The sequence below is a fragment of the Mobula hypostoma genome, chromosome 21, assembly GCF_963921235.1.
Source record: "Mobula hypostoma chromosome 21, sMobHyp1.1, whole genome shotgun sequence".
Taxonomy (NCBI): Eukaryota; Metazoa; Chordata; class Chondrichthyes; order Myliobatiformes; family Myliobatidae; genus Mobula; species Mobula hypostoma.
The window spans coordinates 28693724-28717937 of record NC_086117.1 but is presented as its reverse complement, the minus strand read 5'-3'; the positions used below and the strand labels follow the sequence as shown (position 1 = coordinate 28717937).

At 42.9% G+C, this 24214-nt stretch overlaps 2 protein-coding genes across 3 annotated transcripts in view; one reads left to right on the top strand and one right to left on the bottom strand.

Annotated features, from left to right (window-relative positions):
* The window catches only part of LOC134359919 (bromodomain-containing protein 3-like), a 41181-nt gene that overhangs the window by 2508 nt on the left and 14459 nt on the right, over window positions 1-24214 (bottom strand). The window contains exons 3-12 of one of the 2 annotated variants that reach the window (XM_063073769.1): window positions 23541-23678; window positions 21548-21677; window positions 17330-17529; window positions 15891-16262; window positions 9858-9986; window positions 9370-9564; window positions 7771-8000; window positions 6138-6430; window positions 3955-4053; window positions 849-977 (exon numbers count right to left, since the gene is read on the bottom strand). In XM_063073769.1, coding sequence (XP_062929839.1) covers window positions 849-977; window positions 3955-4053; window positions 6138-6430; window positions 7771-8000; window positions 9370-9564; window positions 9858-9986; window positions 15891-16262; window positions 17330-17529; window positions 21548-21677; window positions 23541-23678 — 1915 coding nt within the window. The remainder of the gene's footprint in view (window positions 1-848; window positions 978-3954; window positions 4054-6137; window positions 6431-7770; window positions 8001-9369; window positions 9565-9857; window positions 9987-15890; window positions 16263-17329; window positions 17530-21547; window positions 21678-23540; window positions 23679-24214) is intronic. The other variant, XM_063073770.1, reaches the window with a different exon arrangement.
* Window positions 1-24214, top strand: part of LOC134359921 (putative uncharacterized protein BRD3OS) — a 42491-nt gene that overhangs the window by 15108 nt on the left and 3169 nt on the right. The gene's annotated exons all lie outside the window — the stretch shown is intronic.

The following is a 24214-nucleotide window of genomic DNA, read 5'->3' as shown; positions in this document are numbered from 1 at the left end:
ACCATAGAAACCAGCAAAAAGTAATAATTACACTTCATTCATAGGAATGGGGATCTCTAGGAAACTTGGCATTACCTGCCTATCCCTAGGTGCTCCTGAGGGGACAGGGATGACGGGCCTTCTTAAATCCTCATAGTCAGTGCAGCAAAGGTGTTACCAGAGTACTGATAGGTTGGCAGCTCCAAAATTCTCATCTAGGGTGGGTGGGTGTGTGTGTGTGTGTGTGTGTGTGTGTACTTATCCAGTTCCCTTCTGAAATTTGCTTCTACCCATGTGATGCATTCCAGAAAATAAAAATTGTTGCAGAAAGAGATTCCTCCTCGAGTGATTTTACCAATTATCTTTTCCCCTTAATTTTATCTATTGACCCTTTTAATTTTCAAACACACATCTTAATGGTTCCCTCTCCCCACCAAGCATCTTAACTTTCAGAAGAACAAACCTGGGTCTTCTAGAAATCTCCGAATAACTTATGTATCAAAATGATAAATCTGCTCTGCATATTCTCAGAGGCCTTCACCTACTTCTTAAAACAATGCTGCTTATATTAATCTAGTTAGTAAATAACCACTGCTACTTAGCAGAATTTTCTTGCTTTTACCAGCTTGTTAGAAAACCTGTTTGGGGTGATCCTTTGCTGCAATGGAGCACAGGACATCTACAAATGTCAAAGAAACCACAATAGCCCAAACGAGACCATTCATCCTTGGACTGGCCACATCGTAAACAGAATCAAAGCCAAGAGCTTTTAGCTTATGCTTAATGTTCCATGTGCTCTCTGTTAATGAACCAACAAGATGCTGATGTTGCTGGGATGAACTGATGCCTGTTGCAAGTGGAGTCTTTACCTTTTTTGTTGGGTTTCTTGTTGTGATTAAATTGTCCACTCATGTCCTGCAATCGTTTCTCAAGCTCTTTCTTCTTTTCCTGAGCAAGCTCCTCCTTCGTCTTCCCCATGCTCTTCTTTGATGATGCAGCTAAATCACAATGGGTCAATTATTAAAAAGCAGATCAAACGGTGAAAGGCATAAAGCAGTTTACCAGAAAAATCCACACGCTCCACTCGGTCCCCGCACCATTCTTTTCATATTAGTCAAGTGATCAGAAGGGGAAGTGGGACTGAGACCCTTCCATGGCTAGAGCAGTAGTGGGGTACAGGACAGGTTGGATCAGTGCTGGACCTTTCTGACAGTGCATGATCATAATGGGGGATTACTGAGCTCCTCAGGGAGCAACCCAACATTCAGAGAGCAGTATCACAACATCAAAAAGGTAATACAAGAGGAACACTGGGAGAGGGACAGTACTAAGGAGCACTCACCAGAGGTAGGGTACTTCTGAGGGCTGTGGAGCATCGAGCTATGTAGTGTTAGGATGCAGCGAGGCGAGATCTACAGTAATGAGGCAGCTCCTCACTGCCACGGGTGTAGTACTGAGTGTTTTAGTACAGTCATGAAGGAATGCTGTACTAATATAGAAGCGGTACTGAAGTCATGCTGCACAAGCAGAGCTACAGAGGGCGTGTTGCATTGTCTGTGGCGCTATCAGATTGACAGGTTACATGAATTCCAACCATTTTCTCTAGCTGTTTCCGAGGACATGAAGTAACAATTATAAGGTCAATGAATTCACTCACATCCAGAATATTTTTCAACTCAACCAACCACACTGTAATAATAGAGGAATGTGATGCGAGAGTGGAGTGATAGTGGAACTTTTCCCAAAGTGTCGAGCAAATTCAATAAATCAGTGTGCTGTGATGGGCAGCAGGTAAGAGACAATGGAACCAAAATCTGGAATTTCAGATTATCTGTGCATCAGTGTCCTCTTTTACATTAATCCATCTGAAAGAGCATCACAAGCCAATCAGCTGATCGCATCAACAAGGAGTGGCCCAAATCCACCCACCACACCCCTCCCAAACAAAAAATAACTGTTAAAAAAAATCAGTTACAAAGGCAGGAGCTATTAGAGCGCAAGCAGGGTCATTTCTGAAAACTGGATTGAAGGAGAATAATCGATAGGCACTCCCATCTGACTGCAGCACACTTGAACTTGACTCCACACCACACCTTTTATATCAACTATTTGGACTCTTACATGTAAGAGATGCCCACAGAAAATTTACCCTCCTCAAGGTCAATCCCCGCCAAACCTCCACCTCCACGAGAATCAGCATTTCTGAACCTGTATCAATGAACCCATGTCCCATAGAGTTAGCTACTGAAACAGCCATTTCAGCAAGAGTAAGCACCCAACGACCCAGATAGCAGTAACATAGGAACCAAAGGCCATACAGGCCAATGCCCCTTGAACCCTCATCCCAGTGGGAGTCAATAGCCCTTGACCTCTTACCCCAATGGGTTAAGCCCTTGATTTCTTACCCCTGTGTCAATGCCTCCTGAGCCCTTATCCCAGTGGATCAATGTCCCTTGAACCCTTATGCCAAAAATAGTCAATGCCCTTTGAACCCTTAACCCACTGACAGTTAGTGTCCCAGGAACCCTTCCCCCAGTGAGAATCAGTGCCTGTAGAGAAAGGGAAAACTGTTTTAATACAATGAATGGATGAATGAAATTATAATTGCACAATGGAATAAAATCTCCATTGTTATGAAGAATTTGAAGGACACTGGCAGGAATGTAAAACATGACAAAGGAGGCATAATTTTGGAAATGAATGTTTTCTAAACAGGTGTTTCTCACCAGTTGCTTTGCAATACAGTTTGGGTGATAATCCCCTGGACTGATCCATTCAGGACATTGCCCCTGCACTGAAACATGTTGACACAGCAAAATCCAAAGACCTGCTCTTACTTCTAACTCACCAAATTAGCAGCAACAGCAACTACAGAAAATTTCTGGCTTCAGATCAGATGAAGCCATCATGAATTGATTTTCTTTCTTCTATTTCTTAAACAAAACATATCAGTTCCACCGTAAACTAATTGAAGAAAATAAAGACTGTTATATACACAGCGTCTTTCATGGCCACAGGACGTCCCAAAGTGCTTTCCACCCACTCTTTACCTTTCACTTCAGAAACAAAGCAGCCAATTTGAACACAGCAAAATCCCATGGACCACAATGAGATAGTGAGCTAAAAATTTGATGTTGAGTGTTCTCTGAGGCTTTAGTATTGGCAGGCAGGCACTCCTCGTTTGTCTTTAAAACAGTGAAATGGAATCTTTTATGCCCAAATGTGTTGGCAAAATGAGCCTCAGTTTATCATCTCAAGCAAAGGATGACACCTCCGATGGACTGGTACTTAAAATGGAAGTACAGCCTGGATTATGAGAACAAGTGTCGTCCGTGAGCACTTAAGAGAAATCGGGTATTCCTGGGTGGCCCGACTAGCACTTCACTTCACAGTGCCAGCGATCACCGATCAGAGTTCAATTCCCACCGCTGCCTGCAAGGAGTTTGTACGTTCTCCCCGTGACCGCACGGATTACCTCTGGGATTTCCGGTTTCCTTCCACATTCCAAAGACGTACAATTTAGGGTCAGTGAGTTGTGAGCATGCTATGTTGGCACCAGAAGCATGGCAACACTGGCGGGTTGCCCAGCACAATCATTGTTAATTTGGTTTAATGTAAACAACGCATTTCAACATATGTTTTGAGGCGCATGTGCCAAATAAAGTTAATCTCTCAACCTCTTCCCTCTTTATTTTAACATTTTTCTGTGGTGTGGGATTGTTTGCTCTACTGGAGAAAGCTGAACAGTATCAATAATCAGAGAGGGCAGAAAATCAGCACTGGGAAATTAAGTTACTAAAGTGTTCACTTGCGACTCCTCATTTGATCAACAGATAAGAGGTTACTCAAGGTAAGTTAAGACTCCCAAATAACATCCAGAGAAGAAAAGGTTACATTTTTAGCAAACTGACTAAATTTGTCTTGGAGGAATTTACTAGTTTGATGGAGGTAGGTAACCCGGTTAACGATGTATACCTGGTAATGGGGGCCGGTTACTAGTGGAGTCCCACAGGGATCGGTGTTGGGGCTGCTGCTCTTCACCGTCTCTACCAATGAACGTTTCGGGGGAATTGTCTGCAAGTTTGTGGTTGAAACAAAGATAAAGGACCTTAGATGAGAAAAACAGGTTACAAGCATATCCAGATGCAATGGCAAGTGGGCCTATGTCTTACAGCCATCAGCTAACACACACCTATGTAACATTACGTGCACAGGCAAAACATGCAAGCCAATGTAACACTACAACCTGTGAAAACACACAGGCCAATGTAAAGTTACATGTGGCTATCACTGTAATGTTACATAGATATGTAGTATATGCTGAAAGCTGTAAATAGAGAAAAGGCCCAGGTATCACAGTACATGATTCTCCATCAGTGCCGTGAGGCTACCAAGCAACAAATTGTTTCTTCTAAGACTTTTCAATTTAAGACAATTATACAATTTGCTCTCCATTCACTCTCAAGTTGTGGGAACTGGTGGCAAGGTTGGCATTTATCACCTGCCACCCACAAAATGCTGGAAGAACTCAGCAGGCCGGGCAGTATCTATGGGAAAGAGTAAGCAGTCGACATTTGAGACCGACACTCTTCATCAGGCCTGCTGAGTTCCTCCAGCATTCTGTGCATGTCGATCTGGACTCCCAGCATCTGCAGACTTCCTTGGGTTTGTGATTTATCACCTGTCCTTCAGTTACCCTGGAAGTGTTTATAGTTGGCATTCTTGCAATTTAATATGACTGTACATCCTGCTGCATCTCTTGTGGCAGCAGTTAAAACTGAAGCACAATGGGTGTCACGAATAGTAAAGGAATGCATTTTTTTTTTGAAAGTGTAAAGAAACAGTTAGACCTTTCCTTCAGATAATTTACTTTTACTAAGACCAACTTCTTACTTCTGCCTTCATTTAAACAAAAGTTAAATTACCCTAGTGAGATCTGAACTCACTATTTAGCTGATATTAGAATGAGGACACCACTGCGCCTATCGGTGGAAGTTTTTAATTAAGCTGATTCTAGAATCATTATCTATTTACACTACATTCACAAGGTGATGGACAGAATTGTCAAGGAAACGTTTCAGAGGCCATAAAGCTGATAGCAAGGTAATGCTATAAATCCAGAGTGTTCTTTCCTCAAGTCTGTGTGAAGACGTGAGGGAAAATGGTCCACAGGCATTGCATTGTGACAGGACAGGCTGAACAGAAGAGATGCTGTACTCCTGCCCAGCTGTAATGTATGCAGCAGTGCCTAATGGAGAGTGAGAGGACAGCTCGCAGGAGTCAGGGTGCAGTTGAAGCCCTCCGTAAATTCTCATATTAACAGTCTAGTGGCTCCACAATTCTCAAAACTGGATGCAAACCATCTATGAGCCTCTAATCAACCCATTCAACCTTCGCCACCCCTCCACAGTGACAGTCTAAAACACACCTCCTGCTACTGCTCTTCATGCCTTAACGTGTTGCTATGCCTGCCCAAGGCAATGAAACAGCAACAACCACCCGTGTCACCCACTACACATCAGCCCTTTACTATCTGGTGCCCCCTGTGGCCATAAAATGAACTGCTCTCCACAGATAATAGAAAATATCTGAATTACTACACTAAAACCAAACTCAGTAATCTTATCACTGAAGAAAGATGTCCACCACTTAACTTGCACGTTTGTTGAGACAGAAACATCACATGCAAGCTCAAAGTTTTTTTTTTAACCCTTCCCTCATGGCTCTGCCTGGCCTACTATTTTGCTGTCACTGTGTTTGGAGGTATACTGCTGACAACATCAGTCACACAGGACAGGAAGAGCCAGGCACTGAGCCAAGTCCACGATGAGTTATCTGTTCTCAACAGGGTCAGGAATGCAGCAGAGGTTACAGGATATCAGTGATCCTTTGACTGATCGCAGTGCAATGTATGTAAAGCGGTGGATGAGAACAAGATGGCCATCGACGTAGAATATGTTGTATTCACTAAAGGATGAAATATGGAGAATGGTGCTCAGGCAAGCTACGGAAGCTGCATGGAACCAAAACACTATTAAAGGAAAGGGGGGAAATGAACAAACAAATGCAACCATACAAATCATACACTCATGATTCATTATGTTACTACAGTTAACATACACAAAATCCACCATCGTTCCCCAAATCTTCTCACTTACTGTATGGTTTCCGTTGTTTTTTTTGTAAACAAGATTTAACATATCTCTCCAGCTCTCGCAGAGTTGTGGGCTTCAGAGTTTCAAAGTCTATTTCAATTTCGTCGGGGTTAGAGTCCCTGAGAGAGGGCTCCCTTGACTGAATGATGTGCACCACGCGACCCAGCTTTTCACCTGGCAGCTTGTTAATATCGAGGCTCAGCTGGCGCTTCTCGTCATAGGACATGGGCTGAGCTTCCTCCTCCTCTTCCGAGTCGTGCACCGGAACAGCTTGCTTTGCAGCCTTCTTCAGGGCTCTGAACACAAGGAAGTGATAGAAATATTCTGGGCCAAATAAAGGAGTGCAGATTCAAACCCAACACCTCACACCCTCCAGATCCCGCAATACATTTACCAAATAACCAGCTACTTTAAAATGAGTCGCTTGTTACAGTTTTGGGCTTTGCGTGCCAAGGAATACAAGGTGGGGGAGAGGAGGGAAATGAAAACTCAACGAAGGTTAATTTGAGAGAGGGGGAGTTTTTTTCACTTTAGGAGATGATTATATTATGGTATAAAGACCAGGGAAAGAACAATAGCAGTAAGAAACCACACGAGCATTGGAAACAACTGGCTGCATATCTGGAGATCAAACAAGTTGATGGATACGGCAATGAGGTTTCAAGAATTGTGATTGGAAGCTGTGGGCTTGGGGAACATGGTGAGAAGATGTATCTGTAGTTTGAAGGAATTACGTGAGTTGGCAAAAACAAGTTGCCTTATTAAAGATTAGTCTTTTGCTTTTTTAGGTCTTCAGCTGTTCCCATACAAATTTCTGAATCATTACATTCAAAACCAAATTGATCTAGCTGTTACACAGGCCATCTCAAGATAAAGAGCTGGTTCGGTTTGTAAGGACAGCTAATTTTGTCTGTAAATCGGAAAATACACAAAAATCAGTTGATATGGTAACCATACCTCCACAGTATTGTAATAAATGACTTCAAAAGTACACATAAGACCAATATGAAAGATCAATTACTAAAAGTGGAGAAAGAAAAGAATCTTTTCTTTGTAGGAACATATATATGTGGATGTACAGTGGACATTTCAACTTAATAATATTGTGGGACTCTAATCATATGTATAGGTGTCCATAAGTTAGGCATTTATAACTCAGGGATAGCCTGTTATGCACTGTCTCTGAATTCCCATTGTCTCTCTTACAGATCCCTGCATTCCCCTTTCACCTTTGTCTCCCACATTTCCGCAACCTTTTGCTGCTGCCCCAGTCATCCCTCTCCAAAATCTTTCAGCTCTTGTATTTTTGTTCTTTACTTCCCTTCCCACTCTCCCTCCTTCCAAAGTGTTCTCCTTACCTCTCGCTCCTTCCTGCTCTGCTCCTTGTCCGAGCAGTTCTCCCCAATCTCCTTCCAATATACCTCAACTCCTCCCTCCTTCCACTCTGCTTCAATCCCCAACCGCCATTCCTGTAAATCTCTTCTCAACCCTCTCCAAGGCCTTCTCAAAATAGGCCACCTGTAGAAATACAGTACTACAACAGTGCCTAATCATGAACTTATACAGCAAATGTTTCTAGTCTTCACGTGTACTTATCTACAGTTATTGGTGATATAGTAGGATCTGTGGGTCACACCTGGGCACTGTATTCCCACTGCTTGGCTTCTTGCTGCTGTGCTTCTTGGACTGTGCTGGCTTAGTCCCCTGTGAGGACTTCCCCTTCTTCTCCTCTTCAACTTTCACCTTATGTTTTTCCTTCTTTCTTTTCTCCTTCTTTTCTTTTTCTTTCTCCTTCTCTTTCTTCTTCTTTGGTTTGCTGACAGGAGCCTGGGATAATGCTGCCAGCTGTTCATGAACAGCTTTCAGCTGAGGGGGGGAAGAACATGTTCAATTAAATTCATTATTACCTTTAACATACAAGTTAATATGGAAACTCTTAGACCAGTGGAGGACTGCAGCTCAGAGATCTTAATCTACTGGTGTCAAAACTGAAACCCGTTGCACCAGATACTAATTGTAGCTCATTACATTGCATTTTCCTCGTCAGGTAGAGGTTTAACCACATCTCCAACTCCAGAGGTCAGTGTGCACAATGCAAGCAACGCTGTCAGTGTAGCACTCTTCCAAAGGGCTGCAGCATTCGAGGGAAACCACTGAAAAACTGCTGCACTAGGGCACAGTCAGTAATGAGGAAGCACTGGACTACCACAGGAACAGTAATGAGGAGTGATGCACTTTTAAACAGGTCATTGCTCAGATGTTCTGCTCATGTCCAATCTGACCTATCAGTTGGAGTGTTCATCAGGGTACATCTATCTCCCAATCACAAGTACTAAAACAAATTAACTGTTCAATGCATTGTTTGTAGGAACGTACCACTTTCCCACGTGACTGACATTAAAATAGTAGATAATCTACTGTTGGGTTCTTAGAAAGGCTTGAGATAAGGAAACAAGATAAATGAAATATTGTGGTTCCCCTTCTTCCTTAATGGCTCAGTTTTTACTGAGCAACAAGAGCAGTAAGAACCCGTGTTCCATCTCAGCAGAGTCAAACCATGTGGCACTCAGTTAGGCTTGGTGCCCAATTACTACGGCCAGCAATATTGGCTAAGAACCAGGGGTCACAGCCTCAAGATTTGGGGGAATATGAAGAGAAACTGTTTTTCCCCCGGAGAGTAGAGTATCATGGTGTCTTCTGCCCAGGGAAGCAGGAGAGGCTATCGCATTTAATACATTTAAGCCACAGTTAAACTTTTGCACTGTAGAGGAATTAAAGGCAGGTATGAGGAGCTGAGTCAAAGGCCAGAGGAGCCACAATCTTATTGAATGGCAGAGCAGACTCAATGGACCAGATTATGTACTTGCGTAACACTACTCCTGATTTCTCTATGATCAATATACCTTAAATGGGTGGGCAAAACTTATGAAACATGCACCTCTGTCAGTGCCAGCATCTGTGAAATCCATGCCACACCTTGGGACCGAAGGCCTAATACACCAATGTCTCACCTGGTTTCTGTAAGTACATTAAAACCTAAATGACAAATCTGCCAATCGGAGCCCAAAGTTTCTCTGCCTAAATCTACAGTCTGACTATGATGCAGAGTAAACCCAAGACCCCCAAGTAGTGGGCTTGGATCTAGGTCCTAGAAATATTCCCGATGTATTAAGCAGTGCTGTTGCTATGTAGACAGGGGTAAAAGAGAGCATGCACAATGTTGAGATTGCCTTACTTGCTCCTGCAGTTCCGCCAATCGATTTGCCCGCTCCTCCTCAGAATCGGAGCTGTTGGAATTGGACGAGGATTCCCGGCTGCTGTCACTTGACGTCATTTTGGGTTTGGCAGCGACTGGTGGTGGGAGGGGAGGGGGAGGGGAGACATCAACAGGCTCGTCTGGCATTTTCGCAAACCGCATTTCAAACACATCCTAAAAGGGAATAAAGCAATTCACAGTCAACCTGTAATACAAGATGCCTCACTATGTCAATCATTGTTGTCAGGGCTGACAGTGTGCCGTGAGCGGAAGGCACAGGGTTTTGGGTTTGTGAAACGGAGGAACTATATAGATGCTGCTGGCTAGGGAGCCGATGCATGACTGGGAGGGAAACTGTGATCAAGGTCATTAGCACAATACAGTTGTGGCACCAAACGGTTGCAGGACCGATGGCCTGGATCATAGTGCAGTGATGGGAGGTGACCGTGGGACTGAGTTTGCCATACCTGCAATTTCCTGGCCATTGCCACCACTTCATGGTCTGGAGGGTTGTATTTGTAACAGTTGGAAAACATTAAACGGATATCAGCAGCAAATCCTTGGGCATCTGTGTAATCCCTGCTGTCCATCTTTTTCTGCAAAAAAGTACAATAAAATAGCAACACCCATCAACATTCCGAAATGGACACTCCATTGCAACAAAGCATCAGACACAGAAACTGAAACGAATAACATCTGACAGAAATAAAAGGCTGCATCAGCTTCCCTTCAAATGTATAATTATACACTCCGGTTTTAATAGCAATTGACACCCAGTCACAAAACAAATCAGAAAGGAATCTGATCTCTGAAGTTGGAAAAGAACTCCATAAAATAATGAAAATACATACCAATACTCATCAGCTGATAATCCAAAGTTTAAAATATAAAAATTGTCTATTAACCTAATTGAGGCTCTCCTGCTATTTAATCAGAGCACGACTGCCCTTTATCTCAATCATTTTGATCTACCAGAATTGTATATTCTCATTGGTCTTAACTTTCATGCTCAGTCTTTAAACCCAATGATAAACCGTTCCTTAGCTACCAACTCTAGCCACCATCCTGGATTATTTATGGCTAAACCAGATTTCATTGTCCTGATTCAGCCTGGGATGAGTTTTCAACCTCACAATTGTTCCAGCACCAAGACTGACCTGTGTAACAGCACTGTCTTTTGCATCAGTTTAACCATTGCTGAAGCCCTTATCTGCTCCATATATGCTTATACTCCTCCTAGACTGCTCTCCCCTTTATTTGAAACATAGATACTTCAGCTTTTATTTAAAACCTATTGAAAATTCTGCTGTATCCTTATTCCCATTTTCTCATGCACATTAATCTACACTGATAAATATTACTTTCATTTTTATAATTTATATTCAAATTCTATCAGCCTGTCCCTCCAGCTCTACCATCTCCTAACCAGCTGCTCCTCCGCCAATTCAGATACTTTCTATGCCTACGGTTGTTGAAGTCCTACACTTGGGATTTTCCTCCCTTCCCCTTTCAGCCTCTTTCCTCTTGAGACACTATATAAAATCTGTCAATGTAAAACCTCTCTATGTAACCAGATATCAAATGTTGTTTGATTCTGTTCCTATGAAGCAGCCTAGGGTTCTCTATCATATTAAATGGGTTATACCTTCTGGAAAGCAACAGTCTCAAGTGGTCTTGTTTTAGGGAGTATGGGGCGATGGGGTGAAGAATCCTGGATCCAGCATCGCCAAATGGCTTTGATCTAAATATCTAAATATAAGGTTAACCCCCCCACCCCCTTGCCTTGCTCATTCATCTTGCAACAGTGTCACTTCTCACAACAGTGAAATACATGGCATTCCAAGGCGATCTGTTGTGAATGCCCCAGTTTAAGGCATAACTGGAGAGGTGGTGTAAATAAGGAAAGCCCAGGCTTAAGTTGTTAGCATCCTGGGCATTGATTAACATTCCGCACCACATTTTCACACATTGAGTTACTGGGCCACTGCAGAAGTTGTACAGGAAGCACTCTTTGTAACTTGTCATAGTTTAACGTTTGCACAGCAAACAGAAATCAATTTTGTTGCAGATATCCCCCGCTTTTCGAAAGTTCGCTTTACGCCACTTCGCTTTTATGAAAGACCTACATCAGTACCTGTTTTCGCTAACCAAAAGAAATCCAAAGAGAATTTTCGCTTTTACAAAAAAAGGCGAAAAGCAAAAATAGCGTTCAGCGTTTGTTTTGCAGCGAGCCGTTATAGAGGCAGCGTGCACCCCGAGCAGCGAGAGTGGTGCCGCCAAGCGCCTTCCCCGGGAACTACACTCAGCATCAGAGCTTTGAACTGTGTCTGTGAGCATGTGTGCTTTATCTCCATTTACTTCGTGCATCCATTAGCAAGATGTGTCCTAAGGTATCAGAAAAGCCTAAGAGAGCTCGTAAGGGTGTTACACTTAGCGTAAAACTGGACGTAATTAAGCGTTTCGATCGTGGTGAATGAAATAAGGACATGGCGCTTGAGTTGAACTTGCCTGCAACCACCATTTGTACTATTTACAAGCAGAGAGAAAGAATCTTGAAAGCTGCCGATGTTACTATTGGCTCTGCTAGTAGCAAAGTGGCCCCTTTTAGTTGGCATCCAGTAATGGATAAAATGGAAAGGTTATGGCTTGAGTGGATTGATGGGTGTACAAAGCGTGATGTTCCGTTAAGTTATCTTATACCCAAGGAGAAATCAGTCAGTCTTTTTAATAAGCTGAAACAGAAAGCTGATCGGTTTTTGAGGCGAGGGCAGCTTCGTAGCTTAAAGGTTACTGGAGAGAGTGCTTCGGCTGATACTGAAGCTGCTGAAAAGTTCCCAGAAGAACATACATTATTTCTACTTTTATAGGCTGAGTATTTATCATACCATTCCTGCTTTTACTATATGTTCATGTTATCTTAGGTTTTATGTGTTATTTGGTATGATTTGGTAGGTTATTTTTTGGGTCTGGGAACGCTCAAAAATTTTTCCCATATAAATTAATGGTAATTGCTTCTTCGCTTTACACCATTGCGGCTTATGAAAGGTTTCATAGGAACGCTCTACTTTCAGATAGCGGGGGAAACCTGTATTTACAAAGTGTTATCTTAATAACTTCTGCCAATGCCTAGTCAGTGTTGTGCGGAAGCGCAAGTTCAGTGAAGGAAACTCAATACAATGCCAGCACGTGGAACAGCATTTGCAACTGTATGTTCCTGTGGTTCTTTGCTGCACAATCTCAGCCTGAAGGTGGTGACTTTGTCTCATCGCAGAGACTCGAACAAGTAATAAAAAAGGACTGCCAAAGTGCATTACACGAAGGAAACAGAACATCCAAAGAAACGCTACGTTAGGGTCCAAATTGATAGAGCTAATACCCTCAGAGCACTACATCACCGAGGAAGCATCTACTGAACAATGCAGTGCAAAGGGCTGTATAATGGAGGGGGGTGGGGACAATGCACTGAACAAGGTAACATGGAAGGTGTTCTACATTCTCCAAAATAGTGCCCCTTGCCCGATATACCTGCTCAGATGCACTGTCCTAATATGGAATGTTGCAAATCCTCAGGATATTCAAAAGCATTTCATAGCTACAGTGGTACTAATTTTGAAGTGTATTTATAAAATTTTATTGTAGGAATCATGGCATTTAATTGTGCACTGTGAGCTCCCACAAACAGCAATGAGATAATGAGGGATATATTTCAAAAGCACCAGTTAGGAGGCATATAGATCAGTGGAACATAGTCTTCTGATTTTGTTCTAAAGTTATCATGGGATCTGTTACATCATCCCAGAGATTTGATGGCACATTCTTATCTGAAAGATAGCTCAGTGCAGCATTTCCCAGTACTTGTCTTTTATTGGGCAACCTCATTTGGTCAAAGATGATTTGCTTTCACCACAATGAAGAATAGATGATGCCGATGTGCAAACTCTTTCAACATCAGGAGGCTGTTGCACACCAGCTGCTATCTAGGCCTTGACAGAGCAAGATCTTGGCCCAATGGCAAGGAGATAGATGCTACTGAATATACATGCACATAAATGTTTAATCATGCGGTGGACCCACTCTGGTAAATCATGGAAATAAGCATAGGCCAGGATGTAAAATATTTAAATGAACATAGAACTAGAAAAGCAACAGTAACTAGCTAAGAGGTAAAACATAGGAACTAACAGCAGGGCTAGACCATTCAGCCTCTCAAGCATGTTTCACCATTTGAAAGAATAAAATGTGCTTCTGCCGAGTGGGCATTAGAAGTGGTTTATACTATCCACCTTGATCCTGTCTGCAACACAAAAGAATGATTCACTCAAATAGACCATGATCATAGAGTGCCAGAGTAGCAGTTCACTCTTAGAGAGTTGGATCAAAAGTACATGTTGATACAACCAATGCATTACAGTTACTTGAGCATCAGGGTAATCTAACTTTTAAGTTTCCTGATCTCTCCAGTACCTCTAATTTGCTTGCCTGATGTCTGTAATGGATGAACGGAAACTTTCTTCAATTAAATATTCAAATCAAGGCCATAGCCTTTGGCTTCTACCACAACTTCCATTCCTTGGGTTCCTGAAACCATCACTCTAACAGCTTTTGTCTTAAGATTACCTTAGTCACTGCCTCGTCACTCCTCCAGTCACTGTGTCTTCATTGCTTCATTTATCTTGTCTCTGGTGCTCCCTTCCAATCTGTCAGACCTGTACTTCAGCTCTCTACAGCGATGGAGTGGCCAGTACCATAACTCATTGTTATACATGAGTTATCTGTATGCGCCATTGGTGTTCCCATTGACAAACAGGCATTCACCAATAAAGTACGCCTAGGACTGGTGAACAAGAGTCAGGCAATGCTAAGTGCTGGTCACACTGAACCACCCTGCACAGAGTGTAGATGTGGCGAGCAGCCTGCATGATGTCCACATGGGTTTATTCCACTGATGTTTGTGCAACTTGCATCAAGTTTGCTGCAGAGTTTCCTACACTGCAAAGGCAGTCAAACTACAGAAAGTTTAACAATCAACTGTAAAGTGTTTTGGGACATTGCAAGGCTCTAAAAGGTACTATGCAAGTTTTCATTTGTCGCACAAAGGTACAGGGATGAATTGGCGCTTGTTGAATCTATGTGTGCATGCACATCAATGTGGTGGTGGGTGGGTAAGTGGGGGAGGGGTACAGTTAGTAAAACCCTCCAGCATTGGATTTCTTTTTCATTCCGTTTTCCATACTGACCGCCTGCACAACAGGCCTTAGCTTAAGTACACATTAAAACCTGTCTTTACCATAGCCAATTTAACTCAATCTAACCGCAAAAGCTTGGAGTGACTTTATAACCTGACCCAGCCACCATAGCATACACCCACTCCAATAGGCAATGAAGGTCTTAGGCCAATCCTCAAACCCAAACCCATTTGTAAAAAGCCAGCAGAACCTGATGTGGCCCAATTCAGTCTCAGACCATGGACCTACAATTTTCTTCAAAGCTGAGCCAAGTTGAATCTCAATAGGCAGAGAACTCAGATTCTACACCCAGCCACCATTCCTCCTCACCACTGAACATAAAATTCTGGAGCTGTGAATCATCAAGACCAAGATTCCAAACAGTTCAACCTAAACTGTTCAAACGGCAGCCATAGAAACATATGAAAAACAAGCCATAATGCTCCTCAAGCTTGCTCAATGATTCAAATAACGTAATGGACGATTCTGTGCCTCAAATCAACCACTATAAGACCATGAAACATAGGCAATCCAGCCTGCTCCAGAATTTCATCATGGCTGATTTATTTGTCCTCTCAACTCCATTCTCCTGCCTTCTCCCCTAACTTTTGAGGCCCTTACTGATCAACCTCCAGTATAAATATAACCAATGACTTGGGCTCCATAGCTACCTGTGGCAAACAATTCCACAGATTCTGGCTAAAGAAATTCCTCTTCATCTCTGTTCTAAAGGGACATCCTTCTATTCTGAGGCTGTGTCCTCTGGTCCTAAACTTCCCCAGTGTTGGAAGCACCCTTTCCACATCCACTCTATCCGGACCTTTGAATATTCCATAGGCTTCAATGAGATCCCTCCCTCATTCTTCCAAACTCCAGCGAGTACAGACCCAGAGCCATCAAGTGTTCCTCATTAGTATCCTGTTCTCAAATTCACTGATTATACTAGTGTCCCTTGACATCACCTTTAAATATATTCAATGACTGAAGAACCTCAGTTCTCTGAGGTAAAGAATTCCAAAAATTTATAATACTGTCTAAATTCATATTTTCCTTATCCCATTGCTAAACTGCATCCCTTATTGCTGGAACTATGTCCTCTGGTCCTAGGCTCCCGAGTTGAGGGAAAAATCCTCTTGGAAGCTGGTCTGTTAATATCTCTAAGGACTTCTTGCCTCAATAAGATCGCTCCTATTCTTTAAATTCCGGCGAGTATAAGCCATTCTAACCTAGGTGTTCACCACACTGAGAGTAGGAGACAAAGAGATGCCAACATACTTTCACACTGCTGAGGTCCATTGGATGTTTAATGATTTCATGATAATCGTGCAGTTCCAGGGCCTCAGCATCTACAGGCTTGTAGAAGGGCCAGGCATAAGCTGCATGTTTCTTCGACAGCATCTCTTTCAGGATGCTGTCACAGTGCTTCAGGTGCTCAGTCAGTTTCCCTTTCTTGCCAGGCGCTTGCTGGAGCTCCACCTCTTCCAGGTCTTTCTTTGGCGGTTTAATCGGGCGCCCACTCTCCCGCCGGGACGTCAATTTGGCAGGTTTGGATTCTGTTGAGGAGGGAGGAGGGGACTCAGAGCTGCTCGCGGTGATGGCGCAAGTACTGGGAGTCGTCGTGTCCGCTTTCCGTTTCACACCTTTTTTCTGAAACAAGAAGAGACTTTTGTTGTCATAAACATGATCCATTAGCAACTCAATTGCCATCCATAGCCTCAACCAATCCAATGGCCACTGGGCAGCAACTCCCAATAGTTCTGGTTGCAGCAATAAGGAAGTGGCCTTATGTTCTGAAGAATTATGACATACTGGTCACATTTTGTGTTATGGGAAGTAACGTTCCGAGATCAGTTTCTAGATCTTAATTCTTCAAAACATGAGGCTACCTTATCTAAGCATACACCAAGAAATGCAAATTTAAAAAATATATATTTTGTGTTTGTTTATTTACTCTCCCCCACCCCCCAACACATTTTTTTTCCCCAATCGACTCAGAATTTTTGGTAGATTTGTGAATTCTACAAAGGCGAATTTCTGTAACCCAAACAGTGGGATTGTGGGAGTTGCCAAATTGACAAATGCGATATTGTATCCTTGTGGCAACTATTAAAAACTCCAGAGACAAACACGACGTAGGAGAGAACAGCATTGCACATAAACAAATCCAACATTCCTAGGGCAGGAAATAGCACAGAATAAATTTTGACTAAGGCTTCCTTTAACACTGTTCCACTATTAGAGTATTTCCAGGAAAGGTACAGAACAAGTGAGTTAGACTTGTACTCTACACCAGGGGTTCCCAACCTGGGGTCCACGGACCATTTGGTTAATGGTAAGGGTCCATGATACAAAAAAGGTGGGAACCCCTGCTCTACAACAACCCAGTGAATAAAAAGTTCTGTTCAACAGTCAGACACCCTACCACAGTCCGGTAATCCCTCAGCTCTGCGCTTCAAAGTAAGCTGGAGACCGTGAATTTGATCAAGAGGCTGAGTAATTCATGCAGGGTCAGAGCCATCACTGAATCCCACAGACTGGGTGCTACTACGAAGATCTTCTGTTCTATTTGGTCCAGCGCTATGTAATTTACAGACGCAATCAGCATTGCACAAAAACAAATCCTATGCTTCGCCCAAGTCTCCCAGACGCAGGATTTGATCAAGCCCGTCACAGCACAGTGACAAAGAGAATAATAAACAAGGTGAGGCCTTTACCTTGGTAACAGGCTGTGCTGGTGGTGGGATCACCGACATCATTGGACTTGAAGATTGAGCAGGAGCTGCGGTGACCTGGGTGGGCAGGGTGGTTGGCACCGGAGTGGGGATTATGATGGGAGTTGGAGAGACCTCAGGTGGAGCTTCCGGGAAAGCTGTTGGCTCACTAGCTGAAGACACTGCTGCCACCTGCTGGATTCCTGTCAAGTATGACCATAAGAGACGAGACCATAAGACATAGGAGAGAACAAGCACCAGCACAATAGGTTAGGGAGCAGTGTACCTCCCAAATCAAAACCGTGGACACTCAAATACTCAGACACTTTGGCACTTGGTGGTTTTCAAGATTTTATCAGAGAACATATGCCTCCACATTATCACCAACACACTCTGCTGCAGCCAACTCCTCACACATTTGGAAGCATCTTTCTACACCCTGTGTTGTGGTTCTTCCAGAGTACAGAATCTCACTGAGGCTGGTCCGACATGTACGATGACCTCCCCAGCTGTGAGAAGCCCGAGAACTGATATCTAGCCACGTCCACCAAGTGGAAATTGGCTTCCCTAAACCAAATATGGCAACAAGAACTGGCCAAGCATGGAGCAACTGGGCAACCAGCCCTTATCAGCAGGTAGCAAGTAACCACACCAACACTAGAACTGTCCTCCCAGGTATGTCCAGCAATAGGAACTAACCCTATTTTAACTAATCAAATTAAAGAGGCTAGGCGAGAGGAGGTTAGTTCACAACAGGGGGATGGGAACCAGTGCAGAGAGACAGAGGGGTGTAAAATGAGGGTAGAAGCAAAAAGTAGTAAGGTGAAAAGTGGCAGGCCGACAAATCCAGGGCAAGCATCAAAAAGGGCCACTTTTCAACATAATTGTATAAGGGCTAAAAGAGTTGTAAAAGCGCGCCTGAAGGCTTTGTGTGTCAATGCAAGGAGCATTCGTAACAAGGTGGATGAATTAAAAGTACAGATTGTTATTAATGAATATGATATAGTTGGGATCACAGAGACATGGCTCCAGGGTGACCAAGGATGGGAGCTCAACATTCAGGGATATTCAATATTCAGGAGGGATAGACATGAAAGAAAAGGAGGTGGGGTAGCGTTGCTGGTTAGAGAGGAGATTAACGCAATAGAAAGGAAGGACATAAGCCGGGAGGATGTGGAATCGATATGGATAGAGCTGCATAATACTAAGGGGCAGAAAACGCTGGTGGGAGTTGTGTACAGGCCACCTAACAGTAGTAGTGAGGTTGGGGATGGTATTAAACAGGAAATTAGAAATGTGTGCAATAAAGGAACAGCAGTTATAATGGGTGACTTCAAGCTACATGTAGATTGGGTGAACCAAATTGGTAAGGGTGCTGAGGAAGAGGATTTCTTGGAATGTATGCGGGATGGTTTTTTGAATCAACATGTCGAGGAACCAACTAGAGAGCAGGCTATTCTAGACTGGGTATTGAGCAATGAGGAAGGGTTAATTAGCAATCTTGTCGTGAGAGGCCCCTTGGGTAAGAGTGACCATAATATGGTGGAATTCTTCATTAAGATGGAGAGTGACATAGTTAATTCAGAAACAAAGGTTCTGAACTTAAAGAAGGGTAACTTTGAAGGTATGAGACGCGAATTAGCTAAGATAGACTGGCAAATGACACTTAAAGGATTGACAGTGGATATGCAATGGCAAGCGTTTAAAGATTGCATGGATGAACTACAACAATTGTTCATCCCAGTGTGGCAAAAGAATAAATCAAGGAAGGTAGTGCACCCGTGGCTGACAAGGGAAATTAGGGATAGTATCAATTCCAAAGAAGAAGCATACAAATTAGCCAGAAAAAGTGGCTCACCTGAGGACTGGGAGAAATTCAGAGCTCAGCAGAGGAGGACAAAGGGCTTAATTAGGAAGGGGAAAAAAGATTATGAGAGAAAACTAGCAGGGAACATAAATACTGACTGTAGAAGCTTTTATAGATATGTGAAAAGAAAAAGATTGGTTAAGACAAATGTAGGTCCCCTACAGCCAGAAACAGGTGAATTGATTATGGGGAGCAAGGACATGGCAGACCAATTGAATAATTACTTTGGTTCTGTCTTCACTAAGGAGGACATAAATAATCTTCCGGAAATAGTAGGGGACAGAGGGTCCAATGAGATGGAGGAACTGAGGGAAATACATGTTAGTAGGGAAGTGGTGTTAGGTAAATTGAAGGGATTAAAGGCAGATAAATCCCCAGGGCCAGATGGTCTGCATCCCAGAGTGCTTAACGAAGTAGCCCAAGAAATAGTGGATGCATTAGTGATAATTTTTCCAAAACTCTTTAGATTCTGGACTAGTTCCTGAGGATTGGAGGGTGGCTAATGTAACCCCACTTTTTAAAAAAGGAGGGAGAGAGAAACCAGGGAATTATAGACCGGTTAGCCTAACATCGGTGGTGGGGAAACTGCTGGAGTCAGTTATCAAAGATGTGATAACAGCACATTTGGACAGTGGTGAAATTATCGGACAAAGTCAGCATGGATTTGTGAAAGGAAAATCATGTCTGACGAATCTCATGGAATTTTTTGAGGATGTAACTAGTAGAGTGGATAGGGGAGAACCAGTGGATGTGGTATATTTGGATTTTCAAAAGGCTTTTGACAAGGTCCCACACAGGAGATTAGTGTGCAAACTTAAAGCACACGGTATTGGGGGTAAGGTATTGATGTGGATAGAGAATTGGTTAGCAGACAGGAAGCAAAGAGTGGGAATAAACAGGACCTTTTCAGAATGGCAGGCAGTGACTAGTGGGGTACCGCAAGGCTCATTGCTGGGACCCCAGTTGTTTACAATATATATTAATGACTTGGATGAGGGAATTAAATGCAGCATCTCCAAGTTTGCGGATGACACGAAGCTGGGCGGCAGTGTTAGCTGTGAGGAGGATGCTGAGAGGATGCAGGGTGACTTGGATAGGTTAGATGAGTGGGCAAGTTCATGGCAGATGCAATTTAATGTGGATAAATGAGAAGTTATCCACTTTGGTGGCAAAAACAGGAAAACAGATTATTATCTGAATGGTGGCCGATTAGGAAAAGGGGAGGTGCAACGAGACCTAGTGTCATTATACACCAGTCATTGAAAGTGGGCATGCAGGTACAGCAGGCGGCGAAAAAGGCGAATGGTATGCTGGCATTTATAGCGAGAGGATTCGAGTACAGGAGCAGGGAGGTACTACTGCAGTTGTACAAGGCCTTGGTGACACCACACCTGTAGTATTGTGTGCAGTTTTGGTCCCATAATCTGAGGAAAGACATCCTTGCCATAGAGGGAGTACAAAGAAGGTTCACCAGATTGATTCCTGGGATGGCAGGACTTTCATATGATGCAAGACTGGATGAACTAGGCTTATACTCGTTGGAATTTAGAAGATTGAGAGGGGATCTGATTGAAACGTATAAAATCCTAAAGGGATTGGACAGGCTAGATGCAGGAAGATTGTTCCCGATGTTGGGGAAGTCCAGAACGAGGGGTCACAGTTTGAGAATAAAGGGGAAGCCTTTTAGGACCGAGATTAGGAAAAACTTCTTCACACAGAGAGTGGTGAATCTGTGGAATTCTCTGCCACAGGAAACAGTTGAGGCCAGTTCATTGGCTATATTTAAGAGGGAGTTAGATATGGCCCTTGTGGGCCTTTACGGGGATCAGGGGGTATGGAGGGAAGGCTGGTGCAGGGTTCTGAGTTGGATGATCATCCATGATCATACTGAATGGCGGTGCAGGCTTGAAGGGCCGAATGGCCTACTCCTGCACCTATTTTCTATGTTTCTAATCCCACTCCCAGCCAGACCTGGCATCGGAAATCGTGTGAGACCAACAGCAGGAACCAGAGCACGGCCATGGCTGGAAAATGGATGTAGTACCCCCACTGCCACCCCTGGAACTGCGAACAGACTGACAACCAGCCAAAGCTCCCCTATGAATTGGACATCCCCACACTTGGGCAGCAAACCAGGGCTCCTCAAAACCTTAACTATAATACACACAGCAAACTAGATCGGTTTAAACCTCTTTTAGACACCCTGTGATCTAATGAAACCACAAATGGAAAAGTGACACATTCTGGTATAATGTGTAGGGTCCAAAGCCAACTGACCACTTTTCTTTAACTTGATTTCCAGGGTGCAACTTATTTTCCAAATATTTATTTTCTACCTCGAAACTTCAGCATACCTGGTTGTTTTCGACCTTTGCCCTTTGGTACCGAGGGCATCAGTTCCACCTCTTCCTGAGGCATCTGAGCAACCTTCTGCAGAAAGATCTTCTCCAGAGTCTGCGCCATCAGCACAATGTCATCACCGGGCTGCAAGAGGGGGACAAGGTCAGCAGTGTTGGATCCAAGTCATCTTACAATTCCCAGGTTTGAAAGTCAAGAATGAGGCTTAAAACTTGGTGGCGATGGCCATTTATCAAGTGTTTGAAGAAAGAACGAACAAAAGCGAGAACGGAGAAGTTGTGATCATTTTATACAAAAACTACCTCAACTAAAAAGATAACATTCCAGTGATAACAATTAATTTATAGAATAGCCAGATTCAAATGGTATGACACCCAGCTGCCGAAAAACTACAAAGCTTCTATGAAAAATATAGAAGCAGCTACACTGAAATTAGTGGAAAATTCACTGAACATGAGTACAAACCTATAGAGATGATGAGATTAGCAAGCATAGGACAGTTAAGCAATGAGGAAAATACAAGAAAAATAACAATTCCACACCCCAATCCAACAGCAGCAAATGAAGGCAGGGAGAGGGAGCTTGTACATGAAATCATCCTTTCTTACAACACAGTCAATAGTTTTGGCCATGGAACCCTAATGGTGCACGTAACAGAAAAACAAAAGTTTTTGTTAAATAGTGAATGATTGGGTAATTCTGATCTTTAAAAGGGACCTGGCTCCACTTGTATGCAAGCTACTCAAGGTCAACCTGTAGGCGCAACAAATAATTAGGAGATAAATAATATTATAAGCCTTTATCAGGAGAGCATTTGGTCATTGGAGTAAGGAAGCCTTACTGCAACTGTATCGTGCTTTAACGAGACGAACCTCCAGTACTGTCCAGAGTTTTGGTCACTTTACTTGCCATAGAGGGAGTTCCAGCAAAGATACACTAGATCGGTTTTAGGTTTGCCATTTGGAGAGAGTGAGCAGAGTGGAACTGCATTCGCTGAAGTTCAGAAAAATAAACAATCTCATCAAAAAGGATCTAGTGCTTTCCCAGCATATATGACAAATGAACTCTTCTTGGGCTTCCAGCTGGGTACATGTATCAATTATAACTGACATTTCCATGACAAATTCTGCTATCTTCATCAGGGATGAAGATGAGTATGTCTAGTGCGGTGGTATTTACACCCCCATAGTCCATCCCTCCTGATTGGTTAGTCCTCATCCAATCAGGTTTCTGCTCTCCCACCTTGTTATCAATCAAATTCCAGTTCTTTAAAGACCTTCGGCTTTGTTAAAATTCTCTTCCTCCAGTTTTACCTCAATGGCTTCCTTTATCAGCCGGTCCCAAAAGCCATTGAGGCTGCACAGTAGTTTTGTGCTGTCGAAGTCAAACCTATGGCCATTGCAAATGCAGTGCTCTGCTATGCGGAAACCCAATTGTATGAGGACTAACCAAGCAGGAGGGACAAACTACGGGGGTATCAATACTAGGCATCAATAACTGCACCCAGGCTTGAGGCCCAAGAAGAGTTTATTTGTAATCTCATAAAATTTATATAATTCTTAAAAGGCTTTCCAGGTCAGATGCAGGGACGATGTTGCTCTTATCTGTCATCTTGAGGCCAGTGCATGCAATTTGAAAACACAAAGCAGAAATTTCTTAAGTGAAAGGTTAATAAAGCATTGGAATTCTCTACCCAGTCAGCTAGGTAACTTAACCAATTATCCATTCAAATAAGAGGTGGAGAGATACTTGGAACATGGGGATAGTACAGTAAAATGATGAACAATCAGCTATCCTTGATGGATTACAGATTAAGCTCCAATGTTTAGATGGCCTATTCCTGTTGCCACCCACTTAGAGTGGGGTTTCTATAATAGGTTTTTAATCTCTTAAACCTAACTCCAAAGGGAACAGATGTTAAAATAAAGCTGTGGATAACCAATGGGAAATATGAGTAAGTCTATAAAGACTGTATTTTGGATGCATTACCTTGTTGTATATGTAACAGTTGGTGAACATGGTGTTGAAATCCTGCATGCATTCACTTGCACTCCAGTAATAGTTGTTTTCTAACCTTTTCTTTATCGTGCCCATGTCCATGGGCTGCTTGATGATTTTATGATAATCCTGGAAAAGGGTTTTCAGGAAATGATTAACATCCTGCAAGCAAACTGAGAACACTTGTTATAGATGAATGCTTTAACCGCTGACCCACTGACCAACCAACCCCACATCTAACCACACAGGCACAGTAACTTCATACCCACTGAGCAACAATTCCCATACCCAACTACACACAGGCACAGTAACCTCATACCCACTGAGCAACAATTCCCATACCTAACTACATACAGGCAGAGTAACCTTATACCAGATGCCAGAGACAACCTAACTGCCATTATTCAACTAGACTGTCACCACTGCACAGCTATTTAAACATAGTTAGTACAAATTCATGAAACATAAATTAGTTCATTTAGCTCATTCTCCCTTTGTCCATTAAATAAAAAGATGCCTGGCTCTTGGTCTGTTTAAAATCCATTGTATCCACAAGTATTCTGAATTCTATGGATACCACAATGAACTACTATTTCAATAGGTCTAGCATTTCCTCAAATTACTCTATTATTCATGATTGTGGTTCCTTTGTCCAGCAAATCCAA